General features: G+C 38.4%; 1 protein-coding gene across 1 annotated transcript in view; it reads left to right on the forward strand.

Annotated features, from left to right (window-relative positions):
• Positions 1-19,720, forward strand: part of cps1 (carbamoyl-phosphate synthase 1, mitochondrial) — a 54,027-nt gene extending 34,307 nt beyond the window's left edge. Inside the window, exons 33-38 of the mRNA XM_083921490.1 lie at positions 6,912-6,986; positions 7,112-7,210; positions 14,924-14,983; positions 15,191-15,303; positions 16,731-16,860; positions 18,130-19,720. Coding sequence (XP_083777616.1) covers positions 6,912-6,986; positions 7,112-7,210; positions 14,924-14,983; positions 15,191-15,303; positions 16,731-16,860; positions 18,130-18,243 — 591 coding nt within the window. The 3' untranslated portion in view covers positions 18,244-19,720. The remainder of the gene's footprint in view (positions 1-6,911; positions 6,987-7,111; positions 7,211-14,923; positions 14,984-15,190; positions 15,304-16,730; positions 16,861-18,129) is intronic.
• The last annotated feature ends 5,667 nt before the right edge of the window (positions 19,721-25,387 follow it).

Genomic DNA, 25,387 nt, shown 5'->3' on the forward strand with positions numbered 1-25,387 from the left:
CAATGGGTTATACCAGTGCAAGCAGCCCTTCCATGCAGTTATAAGATAGAGATAATAATCATGCTGGTCCTTTTCCACAGAAGACATTTTGACGTGTCACAGTAGTACAGTACAGTACAAAAAGGTTTTGCATACCCAAAATCAATTAAATTTTCCCTTTTATTCAGTTTTCAATGTCAGAAGCACCAGTGTAAATAGTAAATTGAATGATGGCTGAACTCAATTTAGTTGCTTCAGTTTCAGGGTCTTGGTATTGTGCATGCTGGCTCACTGCTCACCGAAAAGTCTTACTGGGACATTTCTCTAATGAAAGTACGTTTTCAACCAGAAGTTAGTGAATCAGCACTATGTCAGACTTGGCAGAGCAATAACTATTCGACAATTGTTTTGTGTCTGTGTACGTTCAAACTTTTGCTTCAGGTTTCAAGAGCCACATTATTATTTATTTTTTTCTGAACAGCACTCAAGTTTGCTCGCACTCAGCTTTTGCACTTTTGCACACCAAACATAACGATTCTGAACTCTGGGAAAACAGCCTCACGTCCAGAAAAAAAATCTAGATAACTGGCTGTTGAAGTGTGAAAGCTCTTTAATTATATATATATGTGATAACACTTGTCATTTATATGGTTTCAAAATAAACCACTGTGTATTAAATTTCAATTCAATTCAATTTTATTTATAGTGCCAAATCATATCAAAAGTTATCTCAGGACACTTTACAGAGTAGGTAAAGACCACACTCTATGACTTATTTATGATTTACATAGACCCAACAATTCCCCCATAGAGTACGGTGGAAACGAAAACCTTCCCTATTACAGGCAGGAAGGTCAGACAGACCCAGCTCTATGGAGGACGGACATCTGTCTGCACCGGTTGGGGAGGAAGAGAAAGAGAGAAAAGAAGGACAGATGTAGAGAGAGAGACAAAGACAGACAGACAGACTTCCAGGGATGCAAGCAACCAAAGAGTAACAGTAACTATAATAATATCTATAGTAATGTGAATGTGACTTAAATGTTATGGCAGTTAATACAGAAGAATAGTAGAAACAAGCACAGCTAAGGTGATAGGATATGAAAATGATAAGAATTATGGTGGCAAACATGATCAATGATGAGTAGTGGCAATAGCTACAAAGCATTTTCTTTCTTCTGTCAAGACAATTAAGAAATGCCTCCATAGGGAAAACACCTCTTTAATGTTGCTGTCTATAGTAGGTTAAACATGAAAAATAACACTTAATCACACAGGGCATTTATGGGATTCTCTTAAAGATAAAACAGGTATTTCCTACTGGCCTTACAAGTAAAACATCCATTGATGATAGGATAATAGTCTTATAACATACAATGTGTTTTAAGGGTTTTTTATATGGTGATTCGTTTACAAAATGTTCTCAGTTAATACAGGATCATGTCATTATTAAAGATTTAAGAATAAGAATTAATTGCAACAAACACAATAGCAGGTTAAAAGTAATAGCTGCTTATTATATAAAAGTGACTTTAAAAGGTGTCTTACATGTGCTAATTACCCTGTCTTTGAACTTGTTACTGTGTGATGTATTGGGTACGGTTGAAAAAGAGTTCCTATGTAAAGAGCCCTACATGTATGATATCTAAATAGATACTGCAGAGTTCTTTAGTAAGGCTTCCATCGGATAACATAACAAAGACATTATAGTGGGTGCAGCAGGTTCTTTCTCATACAGGCCGGGGGGCTTACTTCTTAGATTGGGTATGAGAGAGTTTAGGTGTCGCCAGCTGTTCCAAAGCTATTTTTTTCTGAAGTAATTTCCCCCTCTAATTACAACAGAGCTGCTGTAACAATGGTTGTAGTTTGGAGCCAATCACGCAGGTATAATCCCCCACTCTTCCCCACCACCTAAAGTTTTCAATTTCTAGTCTGCAGAGTGGCGAGGAATATTAATCAGAGCTCTGAATACTCCAGGCACAAGACTTAAAAGGCTTCCGGAGTTTACTTGGAGTCTATGATACAGACTTCATAAATTGCCACAGTACATGAAAATTGTTTATCGAAGTGGTGCCAGTTTCTTTCTTTCTGTTTGACACATTATTGCTGCCTCAATCAAGTTCCCACTGTAAAAACACTGTGACATCTGAAACCATTATCCAGCCGTAGTAGCCTAAAGTGTGTGCCATCAAAATATACTCTCTCAGCCTTCATTCACAATGTCCTCACTGTATCATCGCAAGGCACAAGTCATCCAGAGACCATCTTCATTTGTCTCTCGCTCCCTCTCATCCTCACTCTGTTGCTCTTGCTGTCTTTTCTCTCTCCCTGACAGTCTCTCATTTGAGGCCATGTTTTCTTTTCACTAACAAGTCCCTATTGTGTAATTTCCATCTCCATATACAAACTCATAGGAACAATATCCGTTGTATTAATGATACTAAAAGGAAGAGCAGCATGAAAACAGCATTTGAAGTAGGAGGAAGAGTATTTGGAGGTTTGGTATCAGAAGTGCTCATTTATTGGCTGACGTGTTGCATGATTTGTCTTCTTGACCATGGCATGCAGGATATCATGGTGACTTCTGAGACACATTCCTGTGAGCCCAATTTATAGAGAAAACGTTCATGTTAACGGCACCCAAGTGTTACCTTAACAAAAACTTGTTGACATAGAAATATCCGTTAGTTAATATGTTCATTGACTTAATGTACTGGTTAATGTTAAATATTGTCACTGCATTTGAGTGTGGTTACTGACCATTGTGCACTATTACCATATCTCACGTAGTTTTCTCAGCACACGTCTGCTCCAACAATTTTTTTTGACATGATGTACTGAGAAACGTTGCTCGCATGTGCGCCTCGAATTTAGGTAGCAATCTTCGATAACACTCTTCTTCTCCAAGGAGAATAATCGGAGTCATTTGACAGAATAACTTTTTTCCATCTTTAAATGGGTCACTACATAAAAAAATGTCTTTGCTTTAATCCAGTTTTGACATCTGTTCAACTTTTTGAGGTATTGGTTAAAGTCTTAGCCTTTTTTCAAACTTATTTCAGATGTTCAGCCTGCTACTGTACAGTGGGAATGCTCATAGTGGAGTCACCCTCTCTATCCACTTTGTGTGGTTATGTGAACAAAAAAAGAGAAACACTTAAAATGCTCTCCATTACGATTTCCACTCTTTACTCGTAAATTAAAAATTAAAACACTACTACTAACTAAGTAACCAACTTTACTAGTACTAGCTCTAATTCCAGCTTCAGTTCTACTGTTCGTCTTTGACACTAATGCAACTGCTGCAAGTACTAGGGCTGAGTATTCAACCAAAAAACATCTTTATCCACTGCAATTCTACCAAATCTTCAACTGGAAGTGGTTGATGGGAAAAAATCTCTTAAATTATCTTAAGTTATCTTAGATTATCCAAATGGTCCACAGTGCCCTAATTTCACTTTACCTGATAGCATTGTGTGTACATTAGAGCGTGTTGTCCACAGGGCAGTGTTTTTTTTTTTTAATCATTATTCTTTGCAACGAGAGAGTAGTGTATTTACACTCTGCTTCTGTACAAATACCACCAGTGACATGGCGCTCAGCGTCTATTCTGCGCTCCTCACGGTCACTGTTTTTACCCAGCTACCCAATCACAGTCGATAAGGGGGAGGACAAATAGGCTACCACAAAGACAAACTGTCACATCCTACATTAACAAGTGCTGAACACAAACAACAACTATTGAGGAGAAATGCTAGCTGCTGGACAGTATATATCTTTATATACTGTATATCTGTTCTCTTTCACTACGTGCTTCAGCCTTCCCCTTCATCCAGAGAAGGCACTTAACCTTGTACCAAAATGTATACATCCGTGGATATTCTAATTACCTTGCACAGCAGCGGCATTCTTGTGATATCACAAGATCACATGAGAATTGCCGGATCAAGGCATCTTAGCTGAAAAAAAAATGCTGCTCCTCGAAAGCTCTCTGGGAATCTCTGCTGGGCTTTTTCAGCTGGGATGAAATGCGTTATTGGACACAGCCTTATGAATGTAACACTAGCGACCAACTAATCGACCAGAAGACCTCAGCCCTACCAAGTACAAAAGATATTTTTGGCTATTTCATCACTACTAGAAATGCAGTCAAGTACAGAGAGTTGTTGTTAGGTAGACAATATACTGTCTTGTATCATCGCATTGGTGTAAACTGGCAGCTTTCTGAACAGACAGGCTTTATCGGTGCCAAAGGAACCTACATGATGCACACTAGCAACTTACCAAGCTGAACTTCCTATCCACTAGCTATTTACACCCTCGAATACACGCCAAAAACACTAGCAACCACATAGCATTGAGTACATAGAAACTTGACAGTAATCACCCAGCAATATCTTAGTAATGACCTACAGCAGCCCTATCAAATCTCTTGTAATGCCCTGCAACACCATTTAGCACTTTATAGCACACATATTCCACGTGAGTTCTTAGATAACCAGCCTTTCGCATTTGTTGTCATCAGTAAAAAAAAAAAAAAAAACGTGTGAATTGTCATTCAAAAATCTGTAAGTACTAATGTAGCTTTTCATTTCTATTTAGCTGATAAAGGCATTTACACAGGTGCCAGTTCGGCCACTAACAAGGTCCGTAGTGAGCGACTATGGTGTGTGGAAATGTCTTACTATATTCATTTCCTTCTCCACTGGAGCTCAGCTGGTACCCCAAGATAATATTGTTCATGTTGTGGAGCTTCACAATTCTACTGTGTGTGTGTCTGTGTGTGTGTGTGTGTGTGTGTGTGTGTGTGTGTGTGTGTGTGTGTGTGTGTGTGTGTGTGTGTGTGTGTGTGTGTGTGTGTGTGTGTGTGTGTGTGTGTGTGTGTGTGTGTGTGTGTGTGTGTGTGTGTGTGTGTGTGTGTGTGTGTGTGTGTGTGTGTGTGTGTGTGTGTGTGTGTGTGTGTGTGTGTGTGTGTGTGTGTGTGTGTGTGTGTGTGTGTGTGTGTGTGTGTGTGTGTGTGTGTGTGTGTGTGTGTGTGTGTGTGTGTGTGTGTGTGTGTGTGTGTGTGTGTGTGTGTGTCCACAAAGCATTATAACTACAGACCCCAGAGGTTGGTTTTCATAATTCTGTTCATGAAGCCTCGTGTATGGTTTCTCATTTTCAGACCATTTAAATCTCCACTGGTGTTAGTGATGCCATTTTTCTAACGGCTCTTGTTTGTAGTTATATTTCTGTTGGCTTCTTAGTTTTAAGTGTTTGCTGCAGATGTGGTTCTACAGTTGGTATGCTTGGTCCCTTCTTTATTGAAATTACAAATCCCACATTCTTGCCCACAAACAAATATCTTTGTAGCACACTTTCGCTATTTCACAGATTCTGCTCTTTTTTTATTATAGTTTCTTGTCTCATTTATTGCACTATTAAAATTTCCCTCGCATTGTCATTCCCTCTCTTTATGTGTTCCCCTCCGTCTATTTCATTTTCTTTCTTGGTTACATTCTGCTATGTTATCTAAGGATACTTCACTTTCTCTGAGTCTTTGAACAAAGCCAACGATAATAAGCGATGCTGCATCCCTGTCTGCATTCACTTCTCTATGTTCCTTCTTACATTAGTATGCTAACATTACATTCAGCTGATTAGATGGTCTGCTTCAAGGATGAATCCCCCCCCAGAGGCGCGTGTGTATGTGTGTGTGCGTGTGTGTGTGTGAACCACACAACGCCACACCACCTCTCTCTTCAAGGTAATGGGGGGTGTCTTCTTTTAAATAGAGAAATAAGAATGGCTTCCCACTTGCCACCCCACTACATTTAATTTGCCCGTAATACAGTAACAAGAAACTACAGTTTTCTGCTTGTTTCCACACTTTCATCTCAATCATTTGTTCCTCTCTATCTCGTCTTAAAATATATAGTTTTATCTTTCCCTTTCCATTTCACTTCCCCAATTCCAATCTTTTCATCTTCCTTTATTTAAGTTTATTGCTGCAGTCTTAACATTAATGCATTTTGTTCTCTCCTTTTATTCCATCTTGTCATCTCTAAGGTCTTCTCATTCACCCTCTTTACTTGAGTCAATTTTCTCTCTCTCTCCTCACTGTCTTCTCCTCCTCTCCTGTCCTCTGTCGTCTTTCTGTTTCTCTTCCCCTCCACACTCCCTTTCCTCTTCTGACTCACCCTGCTGTTGCTCTATCACTCAGGCCACCTACCTTTTTCCCCAGTGTGGAGACGTCGTGTGTAACAGGTTGTAAACGTTGGCCTGCAGTTTGAGAACTCTCTATTCTTTTCAGATTTCCCCTTTTTTAGACATTTTAGTCTTCACCAGCAGTTTTAGCACTAATCTCTTTAATTTTTCTCTGTGTTACCATGCCTCTACCTTCTTTGATGTGCCCTTAATGTTTCATAGTTGAGGCATAAGTGGTGACTTGCATGAGACATAATGAAATATTTAATACTTTTTTGGGGGAAAACCCTTTTGTTAGTTTGTATGTACCTTTCCTCATTATTAACCTGACATTATTTGCCATGAGCAACTGCCACATGCTTGGCTCACCTGTTAAAAGGGAATGCAAGCTTGGTTTGAGCTGTAGGTGGCAGCAGCGGCTTGAAATCCCTGAAATGATTTCTAATGGACTGATGCCATTAAAGTGGGAAATGATTTTCTATTGATTGCCACTTCTGTAGTATTTATTAGTTTATAATACCTCCACTGTTGTTGTTAAACAATCATGGTTAATCAACAGGAACTTGTATAACAGTCATAGCCAGTGGTTAACTGTCATGAGAACAGGCTTTTTGGTAAACTGATCCAACTGACCAAATGACGAAACTTATAGTAACTACTGGTTTACAGCTGAACAAGAAGACTTTTCAAAGGAAGTACTGTAATGTGGTGACTTTTAATATATGTCCCCCCCCCCCCTCCACCAGGCACCCATGTTCTCCTGGCCACGGCTGAGGGATGCAGACCCTGTGCTTCGCTGTGAGATGGCCTCTACTGGAGAAGTAAGCAATTTCAATATTAATATAATATTTAAAACAAAATATATATATTTTTTTCCCTCACATCTAATTTCAGGATTTAGAGTTACTAGTTACTCATTTGTATCTGCTTGTGTGTTTTATTGCAGGTAGCTTGTTTTGGACCAAACATTTATTCAGCCTTCCTGAAGGCTATGCTCTCCACAGGATTTAAGCTACCGCAGAAAGGCATCCTGATTGGGATTCAGGTAAGACTAGAGCCATCTGGAAGTCCACTTGCCTCCTGTTTGTGTTTCCTTTTGGTGCCTCCTGCTCATAAGACACCAAAAGCAAAGTGTTTTCTGAACAGGTGGCATAAATCTTTTATAATGCCAGCCTGGCACTCCTTAGTTTGTTGCACACCGTATTTGGGCAGCCACTAACAACTTTTTTGTATGTAAAGGAGGTTTCATTTATGTTGATTTTATATTGACAAACCTAATGCTGCACATAGCAAGATGTTAACAATCATTTAAATATTAAAGTGCTATAACTGTAGGTTGACACTGACAACAGCAGCATGATAATAAAGAAATTAGCTAAGATAACAAAAAGAGGATTTATTATGTAGTTTTTGGTGAACCAAACCTATCCCATTCTACCACCAAACCAAACACTCTTCTCAGTTTAAAGTTTATTTAAATATTTTAGTTGATTATCAGATACTTTTTCGAAATCCACATGAACAACTCTGCACATCAGCATAAATTAGATCTACAACACTTATTTATAAGGAAAATATGTTACTTTTAAAGCTGGTTCCCGTTATTAAATTCTTCTAAAACAATCTGTCAGCACTTGTTTGATTTACTACCAAGCCTGTTAACCAGTACCTGCAATGTTATGTTCACTTCACCTGTCCCTCCTCTCCTCTGCTCACTGACTGTATGTCCGTGGTCGGTATAGCAGCTGTTTATTATAATGAAAGCACTGTAACAGGCATGCAGCCAGGTGTCCGTGGACGTGACCATGTATTTCGCCACTTGGTTAAACAGGAGAGCAGAGGATATAAATGCACCGCGGCTGCAGAATGAATAGAAGAGATACAATGCGAATGTATTGAAGTGAAGAATTTTTTTTAAAATGATGAGTCTATTAAAAACAAAGATGTTGACATATTTTAAGCTTCAACGTCATCCATTATGAAGACAAATAGGAGCTGCCCTAAACCGCATTACACCTTGATTTGTGCAATGTGAAGAACTCTCATATGATTTAAAAACAACAGCGCACACAACTGGGACTGAATGACCCAGAGAGGTTTAAATACCTATCACTCAGAAGAATTGGTGATGTAAACCTGATGCTTTCATACAACAGTTATACAGTGAGATGAACTACTCTCGATAAGCTTTTGCTTCTCCCGCTTTCCCTTTCGGTCATGCGAATTGTAAACCAAGATAATGTGTGATGATGATTTATCTAACTGGCATGCCTGAAATAAACAAATAAATAAATGAATATTACTCAATAAGTATTAAAATGATTCTCATTATAAAAAATCACGCATTGAAGAGAAGTCTCACAAAAAATTTAAACCTAGTTAAGTACTGTACAACAACAGTGCTCTGTCAAAAAAGTCTTTAATAATCATTGCTGAATAAATTTCCTTAGCTGCAAAAGCTGTCAGCTGCAGAAAACAACAAAATGTAAGCCTGAACACTGTACTTTTTAATGACACCGCATTACATAAGATTTGGTAATTAAGTATTGCTGCCACCCTGGGTTGCCGAACTGCAAGTTTGACTAATGCAGCGTTAACAAAACACTTGCAACACTAGCTGTATAATTGGTGCTCTTGGGGAACAGGTTCACTTCAAGGCAAGTACCTGGGGTCACATATGCACCGTTACAAGCCTGACAAGCAGTAACACTTTAGGCTGACCAATCCAGGACACACAGCAACAAAGATGTGATTTACAAGTAGTTTTGAGAAGGATAATACAGTCTTTATTCCATTCACTTTGGTAAATTTCAGTTTCACATCAGTAAAATGTTCCTGATGTGGGTATGTTTGTTTTTTTCTGCTGACAATGTGTTAATTTGACTAATGCATTGAAAGCCGTGCTGCAGCAAGATTATTCAAGTAGTAAACTCAAACACTTGTTGGTGTGGATATCCAACATGTATTTAACCAGGCATCAAATTCAAATGTAAATGCGTATTAGTCATTTACGATTAGTCTGAAACCTCTCTGTTCATTTTCAGTTGCCAAAGGGCATTATTTATTATTATCCGTGAAGACAAAAATACCCCTGGATGCAGTTGGACAGACCTACAACCAATCCGGGGCCTCATTTATAAAGATGGTGTATGCACAGAAGAGGGTGCACGCCACTTTCTAAGCCCTTCCCTCTCATTAATCATATGAAGAATTCACAAAAGCCATTCTTACAATTAATACACAAACCGCTGTTTAATCGATTCTCTCTGCAGTGAAAAAAACAACACGATGTAGGTAAATTCAAATGAAGAAATCTCTGAAAAAAAACCTCATAACTCTTAAATATGTTCTGTAATTATCAAACAAGACTTGCATGATGCAAGTCCTGTTTGATAATTAATGGAGATTGTTAATATGATTGTTAATACGTTGAACAGGACAAATAATGTTAACACACTGATGCTGTTATCGGTGCCTCTGTCTGTCAGATAAGAGCACAGTTTCAATATGGTTTTCATACTTTATATCCTAATGTAATACAGTTTTTATTTGTATGGCTTTAGTTTGTCGGTTTCTTCTTGTTTTTGTTTCTTTTTCCAATTAGATTAGATTGATCTAAAAAGTTACAGATGTGGGGATTAAACAAATCAAATGGATAAGTATAAAAAGTCATGCCATCACCATGCGTAATGACGTACACTCGCTGATTTACTGACAAATGGGGATGAGTGGCTTATGAGCCGGCACTGACTGCCACGCACTGATCTCATGATTCATCTGGAAATCAGCAATGTCCTGTATCCCAAATGTAATCGGTACTGTTGACTGCACTCATGTTGATATAAGGGCACCGAGTGAGAATGCCAATGCTTTCATTAATCTCTTTTTTAATTTCGGTGACAGTCCAACCTTTTGACGCTGCATTACCTGTATCCGCAACATGTTGCTACTTTTTGGCCGTTTTGTCATTAGTAATGCCCACATTGTGCCCTCCAAACAACATTTTTTTTCCTTTTTTCAACCTCTCTAACAAGAACATCAACTTTACATTGTCTTTTTTTTTTTTCCTTTCTGCGTTTGACATGATGCTCGGTATGAATGAATATTAATTTGAGGTGTTTCATTGACTATTTATAGGCATCTATGAGCGTGACATGAAGCCACAAAAGCTGGTCCACATTTAGAGTTGATTGAAATTTATAAAGGAAAACCGGCGTAGGACATGAGTGCACACTGTTTTATAAATCCCAATATTCATCCTATGTTTCATCCATAGGCCTCCTTGGAGGTAAATCCTATAAAACTCACAGTTTTATAACTTAGGCCTCTGAGCAGTTCTTTGAATACAAAGTAAGGGTCATTTGTGTTGCTTGACCTACTCTTGGAATTCAATGTCAAAAGCCTGCTGTTGGCAACAGTTATGATTTTTTTGTCTTCACTTATTCACTACCTGTGCAGCACCAAAGTGCAGATGTACAAAGTTAATAACTTGCCAGGGTAGCATTATACAATACATATGTAAACAGAGTAGCAGCCAGCTGTTTCATCGGGAGATTGTTGAGAGCAAAATAGAGCTAAAAGGAGTGTGAATATTGGACTTGCAGTTTGTTGGACCTGAATTGCGTTTATTAACAGCAGCATTCATTTAGAGTTATATTTCTCGTTACCAATGTAAATATGCAACTGTTTGCCAACAAATAAACCATATCAACTCAATAAGTTATACATTAGTTGTGTTTTTGGCTGATTTCAGCTGTGCTGTTAGATCCCATCCCCCAACTGGACAAAAAGATGAATGCAGGTTTTTAAAGCTACACACGTTAGTTGCTTTGTTCTAGTTAACAGAAGTACCTCCAGTAGCTGCAATGTGCTACCGTAGAGAATGAATGTGATAAAACTCCTTTTCTGGAAAGTTGACACACAACATTGAAAAATAGGACAGTGGTTTATCCTGATGACGAACCTGCATAGTCTCTGTCATTTCCTCTCCAAATCCCACTGTTTGCCTCCTTTTTAATTACCCGTACTTTTTTTTTTTTTTTTTTTTTTTACCAATACAGAGGCTGTGTGTCAAAATTGCAAACCAAATTAGAAACCTGTACCTAAGGTAGGCTGCAAAATATACAAAGCATTTCAAACCATATCACAGGGGTTTTGGTGAGCCAGCAGTCATTTTAGCAAGCATTTTGTTTACTAATCAGAAGGGCACACAGTTTGAGCACAACCGGTTGCAAATTAGTGGCAAAAGCTCACAAAGGGGTCAGCACTTTCAGAATATTTGGCGGAATCTATTAAGTAGGTAATTTGAAGCTTATGTCTAATATCATACATGCATTACATTATTTTCCTTTATATTCTGTGTTTTTTGCGTGGATTTTTTTGTAAAAGTATGACATTTGACATAATGCTAACAATTTGGTACAATACAGACATCACAGTTTGATGCACATCATATTTTTGAAAAGTTTGACTAAAAACTTACAGGATTCTTTAATTATGTCACCTTATGTCTAAAATACACTGGTTGGTCTACAACACATATCAAAACTTCAACGATTTGCCGGTTGCTGTGGGTAGTGTTGAAGCTAAAAGCTAAATCTTGTTGCTGTTCGATCTCTAAGTCAAGGAATCAATGACACTATGAGACTCAAAGATTAACACAGTTGAAGGACTTTATTGGCTTCCCGGGATCTTGCAATCATCATTGCCAAAAACAATAATAATGCACGTGCCTTGTTTTGTACTGTCGACAGGTTAACAAAACCCTTATGTGTTAATAGCCCCTGAACTCCTTAAAACTAGGGCCTGCAATGAATGTGTCTCCCATTTCAATGACAATATTAAACAAATTAGCCAGTCATTTCCTCCACACCAGTTGCAGGACATGTGCTGTCCATGTGTCCACCAAATACCAGGGCACATTTTCTAGTGATTGACCATAGGACCTTGGAGGACATTATACAACATCTGAAATCCTCCTCTTGCTGCCTCGATATTCTCCCAACAACCTTTCAAACATGTATCAAACTGCATGTCCTCCGATCTTCTACAAATTGTAAATATGTCTCTTCTCTCAGGTGTCTTCCCACAGGCCCTGGAAACCGCTGTTATCAAGCCTCTCCTAAAAAAGAACAATTTAGACACCTCACTAATGAACAATTATAGACCAATATTAAACCTTGCATTTCTCTGCAAAATCATTGAAAAAGCCAGTTTTATACAGCTGAACAACTTTATGATAATGAACAGCTGTTTTGATGTCTTCCAGTCAGGTTTTAGACCACACCACAGCACAGACGGCTCTTGTTAAGGTCTTCAATGACATCCCTTTAAACACGGACAATGGCAAAATTGCAGTCTTACTATTATTGGATCTCAGTGCTGCATTCGACACAGTCGATCACAACATATTACTTGACCGTCTGGAAAACTGGGCAGGACTATCTGGCACAGTATTAAAATGGTTTGAATCCTACTTGAAGGATGTCAAAAATGACATACGGAGTTCCCCAAGGCTCAATTCTGGGGCCTCTTCTGTTTAATATCTACATGCTTCCACTGGCTCAGATCATGAAAAACAACAACATACGTTACCACAGCTACGCAGAGTGCACACAAATTTACATAATATCACCAGGTGTCTATAGTCCAATACAAGCACTGAGCAGATGCATCAAGCAAATCAACGATTGGATGGAACAAAATTTTCTCCAAATAAACCAAAAAAAAATTATTGTTTTTGGAGCCAAGGAAGAACGCTTAATTAATTAACATTAATTTCACTAAACAGACAGGCTTCAGAGTGACAGTTATAAACAAATACTGTATTTCTCTGCTGAGTTGCCAGTTTTCTGTCTCAACCTTTCGTTTTTTCAAAGTAGAAAGAAATATCGTGGTGGTGATTTAACCATGGATTTAACCAAACTGAAACAATTACAAGAGCAGCGTGAGGGGAGCTGTTGTGGAGAAGATGGAAGAGCAAGTCTCTCCGTGCGCCAGTATTTGACGTGCTGAGACCATGGCTAAGACAGTTGCACTTAGATGCAAGAGTGGACTAGCCTTGTGAGACCGTCCTGATCTTGTGAGCTCCATTGTATTTTACTCGCAGATCAGTTTGGTAACGTGCGGCAGAGAAAAATTGGAGAAGTTTGCCCAAGCGACCGAACCAATCAGCTTGGTTTTGAGGCGGATTTAAGTGTGGCAAAACGAGGAGCGACTGTTCAGTGTACAACATGGTGGCTTCCGAGGATGAGATGAGCGCAGCTATCGAGTAAGCCGCTTGCTAAGGCTTTTTTCTCTTGGATCCTTCTGTTAGAATATGGACAGGGCACCTGTAATTGTGCCTCTTATCCATAAATTTGCATTAAACAAACAGCAAATATCCTTTACCAACATGTTGTTTACTGTCTGAGCTTTGCCAAGTCGCTGTTAGTACATCATAAGCTTTGTTGATCTGGTTGATTTAGCCCGTATGTTGGTGATTGACAGATGGTTTATCTAATCAGCAACCAATATTTTTGCCCCTTCCCAAAAGATCTCCAAACAAGAGTTCGAAGTTCCCAGATGGATATGCTGAGCAAATGCGAATCAAATCTATCTGGCGAAGTCAGAGTCAACATCGGCCACTATGACAAGGAATTACTTTTATATACTGTTTATATTGTATACCCCTAATACACACTAATTTTTATAAGCCTGCACAAACAACCTTGACGTCTGTACTTATGGCACCATTTTTTTTGCAAACAATATTTTCCTGGCATATAATATGTTATTCAGTTCTTGGCTATTGGATTGTACAGTGTCCTAGTACTGTACATGTTATTGTTATTCTCTCAAGTAGAACTGTTCAGACAGAGATCATGACCTTTCCCATTGATACAGAGATACAGTATATGTGACTATTTCTGTATCTACGTGTCCGTGGCGACATGTGCAGGCTAGATGTAAATACGCCGCCATGTTAGGTTTGTGGTTGGTTATGCTGTGTTCAATTGTAATCAGAAATCGGCAACTTAAGACTTCCATCAGGCTTGTAGTAAGGAAAAGTGTAATAGGAACTTGTGTGTATGGATTTAAGAAGCTAGCATATAGGGGATGGACTGGAAGTAGAGACGGGACTATGTTTCAGTAAAGTTTACAAAAGAGCAAAAAAAAGTCAACACGGTGACCATGAATGTCACAAGATGGAGGGCTCTACAAGAAAAGGCTTGCCTGAAATGACATCCTACTGCCAAAGAGGCCACTAGAAACAAGGTATCTCAAATGTTATGGACTACATCTTTGATAACAATGGCAGCATCTTAAAGCTAAACCACAAATACCAAAACTTGATTCTTCAGAAACTATAGACACCAAACCCAGATTATTATTCGTATTTGGAGGCAAAAATGCATTCAGCCAACTACTGTTAAAACAAAAACTTCTTCTTTTCTTTTGGCTGAAAAAGAAAGACTGCAAAACCAAGCCAGCAGAGTGAGAGAGAAAATAGACAGTCACATTTGAAAATGCTGCTCCATAGCACTCCACATCACACATCTGTTCATTTTTTGGCTCTGCAATGTTTCATCACATTTCGTATCATAAAATATTTTGTTAAACTCTTTAATTTCGAAGATGAATTGTACATCATTGACTTTTTCTCCTACACTCGCTTTGAACCATTTTGTAAGAGTAGTGAAATCAACATAAAAAATCCCTTATTTTCTCTGTATCTCTAATGATGTGTCTTTCTTTTTTTCTTTTTCCTCACATCCAGCATTCGTTCCGACCAAATTTCCTGGCTACAGCCCATCAGCTAAAAGAGGAAGGATTCAAGGTGAGTAAAGAAATCTTGTCGGACTCAAACACTACAGACCAGACTTCTCATTGAAAATCAGGCATATTTTTACCCTGAAATTTAAATACTGTCTGATAAAGCCTCCTTCTTCTTATGCTTTTGCTCTTATTAAATGATTAAAATGACTTACCTCAGTCCTCTCAATTTGTTTAAAAAATTCTGTATTGCCTTATTTCTGCCCTCTAGCTCTATGCTACTGAAGCCACTTCTGCCTGGCTGTCTGCCAATGATGTGCCTGCCACTCCAGTTGCCTGGCCCTCTGATAAGGGAGAAGATACTAGTTTGCCCAGTATTAAGAGGTTGGGATATACTCATTTTGAACATTAAACTGATGTTTTAATTATTTTTGACACATTCAAGGAAACATGGAAAACAAAGCCAGCTGATGTGAAACTGAATCCAAATGCAGATGCTAAGACTTACTTAAGGTTTCTTCAGGCAGTGCTTAAGCAATACATAAATGGTGATTCATTAGATTCAAAATCGTGAGCCTAATCTAATATCTAATCAGATACTGCCTTAAGATCTAAGGGCATAGCCCCTTCATTATCTTGGTTATATGCTGACAAGATCAAAGATGTAGCAGACTGACGTCCAGAAGCATTGCATTAGCCATAATTAAGGCTTGAATAGGAAGGGTGAGGAAAATTGTCTGAGCACTTTCAAGTCAAGTCTGGGAAATGAAAGAAGGAGCTAAAGCATTTTGGATTTAATTCGCCCATGTCCAACAATAAAGCAAAAATGAATACTTTTATGTCATTCAAATAAGCTGTAATTGACATTTTAGTTGACTGCACTTAAAGTGAAGCTGCATTTCTTCCAGTCATTTTTCAGTTTTCAAAAGTACAAAGCAACATAGAATAATTGTAGCAGGCAGGCTGACTGACTGACTGCAACTTTCATGTAATGATTCCACAAACAAGTCATGATCAAACTACAATGAAACCATTTGGACTATATGTTTTTAAATGAGGTGATGAAGAAGAATATCTAAAAGAAATGTAATAGGCCAAAACAACACACACACACACACACACACATGTAAGGCTGGCAAGATGGCAAGCATCAGCTGTGCAAGATGGCATAGAGGCCAAATCTTTATAGAGAAGAACATGACCTTTGTTGTTACTGTTTTCCGTCCTTCATGTTTTCTTTTAGAATGCTGCCCTAAGTGAATGCTGTCCGTCATAGGCCTTCACAGCCAGGGCTATGCTGTGCTGTGCTGTGCTGTGCTGTGCTGTGCTGTGCTGTGCTGTGCTGTGCTGTGCTGTGCCGTGCCGTGCTGTGCTGTGTTGCGTTGCTACACTAGGGGTTAATATATGGTGTGCTCTACAAAGTTAAATGAAATATCCTGGTCACTTTAGCTTACTATATATTGAGATGATTTACTTAATCAGTTACTAGTTGACTTTTGCTCACTATCATTTTAATGCTGTGCAGGTCGTGTACAATCAGCTTGCCTAAGCTAGTTTGCTGGAAGCAGTTTACAGTTTTATATAAGGGGCACAGTAAGAGCCATAGGCACACAATTGTGTGGACAGCAGAATCAAATCAATGCACTGAAAGTGGCTAAAAGCTGCAAAGAGCCACAGAGTTGATTTTTTTTAATGGAATCAAAAATATAAATGACTTATTACAGGAAACCGATCAAATAGTGCATTGGGTGCAAAATTACATTTGTTTGATGATATTATCTCTCACACTAAGTTTTTTTTTTTTTAAATAGACTCATCAGCGACGGTCATATTGACCTGGTGGTCAACTTGCCCAATAACAACTCTCGCCAACTGAAGGACAACTTTGTCATCCGTAGAATGGCTATCGACCACGGTGTTCCCCTCATCACCAATTATCAGGTCAGTTAATGTCACTTGTCATTTACATACACATGTATGTCTCTCTCTGTCATGGGCTATCTTTCCAATCAGTTCAAACACTCCCATAAAACTCCAGGACACAGGGATTCATCTCCAGAAGGTTTATTGGGAATCTTGTGAAACTGTAATCAAAATACATCCAACAGTGTATGCATTATTAAACAAATTAACATACAGTACAATGCAGTCAGTATAATGCAGTATCCAGGGAAGTAGCAAGACCAAGCTAGCCTAGCGGTGTAGCTAATATAACCAAAACACAGCTAACCTAGTCAAATGACATATAACAATGGATTCTTGAGCTAGCTCTGCTTAGCAACATAATAAGTATACAGCTGCATTTATATTCACACAACAAAAAATAACTTGACAGTCTTATGTTGTTAGATGTATAATACTCACAGACGTTGCCTTATCAAAGAGGCGAAATGAAGAATAACGCCAATAACGAGGAGCTGATGACTGCTAACAGACTTGCCATGGTCACACTAACGATAGAAGAGTCTAACCCTACGTCACGTAAAAGGCCAGTCCCCCTCGCCGGTGAAAACAAAGGAGAAGACCTCAGTGCGCTAATACGAAAAACAGTAGTGAGTACTCAGTTTATAAAAATAAATTCAATTACATTTGAGGAAATACAAATAACATTTACATATTTATTGATGGAATGATGACAGAATGATGTCAAAAAGATGGCAGTGAGTGTGTGTGTATAAGATCGAGAGACTACATTTTCACCCCCATTTAACCTTAGGTGGACAAAGCCTTGGCTGTTGGTTTTGTTAACTAAAACAGTATATTAACGACAGAGAAAGTGGTTGTTGTCATAGGCCTGCATTACCTGGTGATTCAATGAGGTAGGAACATAAATGTCTGGGTATGTCACCTCTGGCCACTGTGTGGACTCGTTTACCCACTTCTCCTCCGGTAAGCTGTATGGACAAACATTACCCAACTCTTTCATTTTTTTTTTTATTTATTTATTTTTTTTTTTACATCTAACCGATCATCTCTCTGCAACGACGTAATATAGCTGTCTGCCTTACTAACATTAGCCATTGCAGGAGGTTTCAGATCACGGCAGGATTTGTTTTTACCGCCAGTCAACCACCGGAATGGGGGCGTGGCCTTGTGTTACTCTCATCATTCAAGGCTTGCTGATCTGCATCCCTAGTGACGAACCTATCTCTGGGGGTATAACACTCTTACTTAATGTACTTCCCCTAATGTTATCTCTGTGTGTCTTAGGTGGTGAAGCTGTTTGCAGAGGCTATCCACCATGCAGGTGAGCTTGACACTACCAGTCTCTTCCACTACCGACAGAAAGAAAGCCAACAAAGAGTGGCGAAGCAGCAGGGCTGAAGCTTCCTTCAATTCCCCTTGGTTTCCTTTGTAAAACTGCAGTCTTAAGCAAGTGCAAATGTTCCTAATATGGTTTCTTCAAAAGTCCTTCTGTTTTACCATCCCATGGTATAAAGAAGGAGTAGACTTATTTAGGGGGTAGGAGTTTCAATCTGTCAGGAATTATCTAGATTCTGTTAATGTGTTGCAATGACATTTTTCCATCTTCTTCCTGTGCTCATTTTAATACCAATGGCTTGGCTCGATTACATTGTTATGCATTTGGTCGCATTCATAAATTTTACTTTTAGACCTCAAATGATGTTGGAATGATATTATATAGTAAACATGTACTATATGCATGCATTTTAAAGAGCTGTAAATGAGGTAGCTGTAACAAAGGTATTTTTTTTAATAAGAAGGAACTTCTATTTTTCAAGAACGCCAGCCTTGAACCCCAAACTTTAAAGTTTGAAGTTGATGACGACTGATCTGTTTATATTTGGATTTTTGTGTCTATATACTGTATGTTTCAAACTGAAGCTGGGTTTGAACCTGCTCTTTATTTTTAAACATCAAACTTTAAGAGCATTTTATCTACTATATAGCAATAATCACCAACAAGATGTACTGTTATGCATCAAGTCAAAGAACAGTTTGATATAAGTGGTTCATTGAAAATACAGCGTACTGACACTGAAACAGGGCATAGTGTAGATCAAAAATACTTGTCAAGGTTTCTATCAGTAAAGTCTGTAAAGTCCAACAATAGCACAACCCTCTAACAGCTGAATATGACAGAAATGTGGAGTAACCTTGTAAATTCTTAAGCTTATTTTTCCTTTAGTGGGGCATCTGTGTAGATGCATGAAAATAAAAAAAACACAAATCAAAGCGTTAAGTCCATACATTCTAACAAAGTCCAGAATGTCATTGGTGCTGCTCTTTGTAAGATAAAACCATCACAAATGTACAAGTTTCAATACCAATCCACTGAGAAGCAGTGCCAATATTTATAATTAGAAATAGCCAGTAAAACTGAACCAACATCTCCATTGACCCCTCACTCTCAACATTCTTTAAAGAGGTCCATGAAACCACGTTAAAATAGTATTAAAGCATATTAAAATCATTCATACACATCAAGGGCATGATCGTGGCGTTGGGGGAAGTGATAGAACGAGGTTAAACACCGGGAAAAACAACAAATTGATTCCAATACACTTTCCACCTAACACAAGGCTAATGTTATTATAAGGCTATGTTGTCAAGATAAGTTATTTTGTACCTCTGCTAGCATACCTGCTTCAGATTCCATTTACAAACATACAGCTCTCCAAAGAGTGCAAGTATCGATCTGCCTGCAAATCCTTGGCAATCTTCCTCCAGCTATTTAACATGAGTTTATCAGCTTCACACCTCTGCCTTAGCTGGTGCAGGTAACTGAGGATGTTAAGGGGATACATTATACTGGGGAATAGGGTAAAAAACTAAATATACCACCATGAAAGTTAAGTTATTAATTATATGTATTAAACGGTTTCTGAAATGGAATGTTTTTATGGAAATGAAGCATTATCTAATGCTAACTTGGTGAGTTTAGGAGAAATATACCGACACAAATAAACTCAGAGTAAACACCTTTTTGTTGTTTTTCTTTTACCAGTCTAAAAAGCCCAAAATTTCAAAGTTGACCAGTACATGTATAAACAATGTCTCCATGTTGCCTTAAAGGGCCCATATTATGTTAATTTTCAGGTTTGTACTCCTATTTTGTAGCCTGGCATCACCAGAATAATTTGCACATACTAGTCTGGAACCTCTTGGTTAATTTTCATTTTGTAATTTTTATGTTTCCAAAGGGCCCCAAATGCCTCTGGACGCTATTAGATACTGTCCTGGTATCGGTACTGGTCATTTCCTGGTCACAATCTTACAGGTTAACAGTACACCAAGATGTTTTTTTGATAACATGTTGGCAATAAATAGGCAATACAGTAACAAGGTGGTTCCCAAACTGGCGGGCTACATTATTATTCTACAAAAGGGGGGCCCTGCGGAAAAGGTTTGCAGAGAATCTGGATATTTTGACAGTATTTGTACAGCTATATAATACAAAAAAATATATGGAAATGGGACCTTTAAGCTACATCCACTATAAACCAGAAGTGGCAGTTAGTATCTTCACAGTAAATGGAGTCTCATTATTAGTTTAAGCTAACATCTCTACTGCTTTGTTCTCATTTCAAATTCAGTGATAAACTGAGCTCATTACCGCAACTCAGTGGTAGTGATGATGTGTCTAATACAGGAGCCCTAAGGATTGTCATTATTCAGAAACGGATATTACGGTAAGAGTTGTAGCTTTGGGACTGCAAAGTCATGACTTTGCTTAAAACAGCAAACTGCTACTTTCTGTCCGTGAAGGTGCGAACTAGTCCAATCCACTAGGGGCTTCATCACTGGATTAAAACAGAAATATACGTAAAGCTACTGATTAAATGTACTATACAAGAGTATCCATGTGGGGTCAGATGGTTGCCTGCGTGCATGCTGTACAGGAGCATCATCTGACCTAAAGCATACACTTCTTACAGTATTTCTGTAGGAATTAAATTAATTAATTTACAGCCAATAAGTGTTGTCTGTTCAAAGTCAAGAAGTAAAAGGTTCCACTACTGACAAATCAATGTGGAAAATAAGTAGAAAATGAGCAGCTAGTCCATGAATAATCCACAGCTTATTTTACCATTGACTGCTGATGAGAAAGCACAACTATGATGTGACATGTGTGGGCTGACATGCTTTAGAGTTTCACCCTATAGTAAATGTTTTGATAGTTATTAGTTTAGTGTAATATTTATGGTATAACTGCAGTTTTTTTGGCTTTGGTTTTGGCCTGGGATGCGAGAGGACGGGGTGAGAGAGAAAGATAATTTGTGAGTAATCTAAATATATTCACAAGTCCTTATAATGCCAGACAGAATTTGGAAAATCATACTTTTGATTGCTTTCGACTGGCTCTTGCACACAGAAAATATAAAATTCAGTAAAAAGCAAAGTCTCAAATCCTGTTCAGTTGAGATAATTCTACCCTAGCAGCCCAAGGCCACCAGAGTCACAATTCACTGCAGGTACAGTAACCAAGCAACAGGGCGGCTTGTGGTGTTCATGGCTGACAATAACTCCCAGGTAGACCCCTTTTTGTCTTGAGCAGTACAGTATATCTGCAAATCCCGCTTTGATTAAAGTGTAGTGCTGTTAAATATAACCCTTCTTCCGTATGAGCCTTCCTTAGGCAGGTAAAATGAAAGAAATTACTGCAAACTAACAACTGACAAAACATCTCTGTTTTTGGTTAAGCTGAAAATGTTTCAAGTCTAGTGAAAGATTTTCACTTCATCAAAGCTGTATAACTACTGTATATCCATGACATTTCAGATACAGGAAAAAGGAGAAGATTTGTGGGGGAATATAGAAACGGGAATTCCTGGTAAGATTTGAAATTATTGACTGGGATCTATGGACTACAAACACAAAAACTCTGCAGTGGTTACATTTACAAAATAAAAAGATGAACATTTCTGTGGACTGCAGTAAGGCAAAAACAATGGAGGCTTTTAGGGTTGTAATTAGTGCACGTGCTCCTGTCTGTCACACATGTGGGATAAGAGCGTCAATAAAAGCGTGTTTGGTGTGTTTCCAATCTGACAGCTGTCTGTGCACCCTACTGCCTGCTCTTACTGCTGCTGCTACTGTCAAAATAGTCTTCCATTGCACACCGGCTTATCACTCTGGGATGGGAAAAAAAAACACTCTGGCTTGTTTGTATTTTGTATAAACCAATCGCACACTTCTTGGGTGGCGCTAAGCTAACAGTGCCCTTGCAAAATAGATAGAGATAGCGGAAAGCCTGACATCCGGCGTGTGAGAGGCAGACAACCACAGGAGGAGGCTGAAGTAATGTGAAGCGCTTGTGTGAGTATGAACCTGGCACTGCGGATCTACAGTAGGGCAGGCAGTGAAATTTGGGCTGCTTTTAAGTACGACTCAGATCCCTTCGTTCATACCAAAGAGCTGCTTACGAGAACCGGATCGTTCGCGAACATCGAATACAGAAGAATTGTGACTCCAGGAGGAAACCAGAAGAGGGCAATGGAAAACAGGAGTCTCCTGGGAAAATCAGGTGGTTTGGTAAGACAGTCAATACCATTAGTATATTAAAGGAATTCACTGCTCAGTCTGAGCACAAGAGCAACATTCTGAAGAACCAGACACTGTACACCTTTTATGTGAATTGATATTAAAACATATTACATTAGGTATATAACTAATTTGTATTTTTTTATTAAAAGTTTGATTTAATTTAAAATTCATATGAAACAAAATAGTGAAAGTACACCACCTGTACATCCTTTTTATCACTGTGCCACAGACAATTTTTATCAGTATTTTACTGCTATAGTATAGTCATAAAAATGTAATACATTCATAGTGTAGTATAGTAAAGTACGTCATAAAAATTAATTCAAGAAGTGATAGTATACCATATCAAATAAAATAAATCTTTATTGGGATCACAACGTCAAATCAGCATAAAGTGGTGGGGCAATGGTCCCTTCCCTACTACCTTACAGCCCTACTTCCAATAACAGTGTCACTGTAACGGCTGGTAACAAAAAAATGTCATGCCATACAAATGTAACAAACAATCTTTTGTCATTTGTCATCATTTTTTTCTTTTATTATATAAGGGGTTTCTATGTCAAGCTTGGTTACCACATTTGCTTTTTGAGAAATGTCTTAATTCCTGTGTTGATTGAAGAACCGTATTTTCGGCACTAAGACAAAATATATATATAACAAAATATAAGGCGCACCTTCAATAAATGGCTTATTTTGAAACTTTTTTCACATATAAGGCGCACCGCATTATAAGGCGCATAGAATAATCGCCTTGAGTTTAAACTCTGCGTCGTAAGCGTGTCTCTTAATAGGAGCCATTTTGGGGTCTTTACACAAACATACAAATGGAAATGAAACAGCACGCTTCGTGCAGTCATATATCTCAACATGCACCGCGCGTTACTTCTTCTAAGGGTGAAAATAGAGTCGGCGGCTGTTTACCGTAATTGCGAGACCTGTTGTGACTCAATATTGGTCCATATATAAGGCGCACCGGATTATAAGGCGCACTGTCTGCTTTTGAGAAATTTGAAGGTTTTGCGGTGCGCCTTATAGTGCGGAAAATACGGTAAATGTGTTGCCTGTTGACGTTATTGTTAATGTGATTACTGACCTAGAGTGAGCCAGTCCCTTGAAGAGCTTCAGTCATTAAATTCAGCAGTTTGTACATAGATCAGGAGGCCTTGTAAAGGAGTAATAAAACCAAAAACCATTTTCAACACAGCAAGCAAATTTAGAATCTATCTCCAGTTAGAAACAAAGATATGCCTGCTCAAAGCAAACAGAACAATTGACAATGTCAGACTTTGTTCGAGAATGAGGACATGCAGTCTGAGCAGCCATGTCCAGAAATGCTAAATAATGTACTGATTCACTATATTCCTCAAACTGGCATGAGGAGAGACCTGCTGTTTTTCATTGGAGGAAAAAAAATGAAGCTGGCTAATTCACATGCGATTTTCATGCTTTGCTAAATGGATTATGTATGGAGGTGAGGAGCAATCAGGGCATAGAACACAGCGCATCCCTTTGGGATGGGTCTCGTAGTTGATGGAGGCTGATTTTCCATGTGAGGACAATGGGTTGTTGAAGGGCCCAATAAGCTTTTTGATCATATAACAGGTATATTAAATTAAGTGTTATTTATAATTGTTTTTTCAATTAAACAGCAGTACAAATGTACATAAAATGTTTTGTTGTAGTCTCAGTGTATATCAGATGTACCAAGTAATAACAGCATATGTTGCCCACCTTGATGATCACACACGCACACGCACACGCACACGCACACGCACACGCACAAATGAACCCATACTTTCAAATACTGTTGGATCAGTCCAGGAAGCGTTCTTAATGCTTCACAGAGCCTCAGCTCATCGCCTGCCCTGTTCCAGTTTGTGGTAAATACCATTCTAACAGCAAGACACCATCCCATTAGCTTTAGTAGTATCTCATTCAAATAGTGGCTGTGCAGCTTAATTGTTTCCAAGGCCATCAAACGGTTTGAAATGCCATCTGTAAAAAATAGTGAATGCCATAATGTATTTTCCTGCTGCTACAACACAGTCACCTATTGTTTGACAGCCTCTATTCACCTCATGAGTTTTAGAATCATTTACAGGGAATTATCCCGTCTCCAATAGCAGCTAGACTTCACACACACATGTAAGCCTGTCTATAAAGCTATAAGGAAAAAGCATTGCCACTGTCATCCAATTGAAAAAATAATGATTTTCCAGCCAGTCAGTTGGCTCATTAGCCTACTGCTGATGACCAGAAGTCTGACATACTGTGCTTGATGGACCGAGTATATATATATATTTTTTACTGGTTGTTAAAAACTAGTCGTTACTGATGTAACTTAGCTGTATTTAAGTCTTCATTTTTAGGATTTAACTGCACGTCTACATTATAGCTTGCATTTGTTCCACCTCTGCCAGCTACAACATGGAAATGCTGCTTAGGCGTTTATGCATCAAATAAATGATAAATTACGTAATGAAACACTGAACAATTGCTTGAATAAAAATGTATAGTTTTTCCTTTTTATTTTTATAATAACTTATATTTTTAAAAACTGGATAAATGTAACCACTTAAGTGCTTAAAGTGTAAATCCCGCGAAAAACAAACCCAGTCTTTTTCAGCATATACATCAAATTAGCCAATGAGAGTTTTTTTCCATTTAGCACCTATTTACAGAAAAATCCTGGAGAATTGCTAGCAGCCAGACATGGCTGAACAGTGAAGTTCAATATAACTGAACTCGGTACAGGACTTGTTTGAGCTGCCTCGATGGCTTATTTGACGTATATTCATGCCAAAAAAGACTGTGGGTTCTGTTTTCGCAGAAGTTCCACTTCAAGGCACCACAGGTTCAGGGTCTATTCTGTCTCTTAAATCCTGATTATCTGTTTATGTCTTAACAATGAAGAATTTTAGCCTCACACACTAATTAATCTACCCATGAATCACATTAA

Source organism: Echiichthys vipera, assembly GCF_963691815.1.
Source record: "Echiichthys vipera genome assembly, chromosome: 10".
Taxonomy (NCBI): Eukaryota; Metazoa; Chordata; class Actinopteri; order Perciformes; family Trachinidae; genus Echiichthys; species Echiichthys vipera.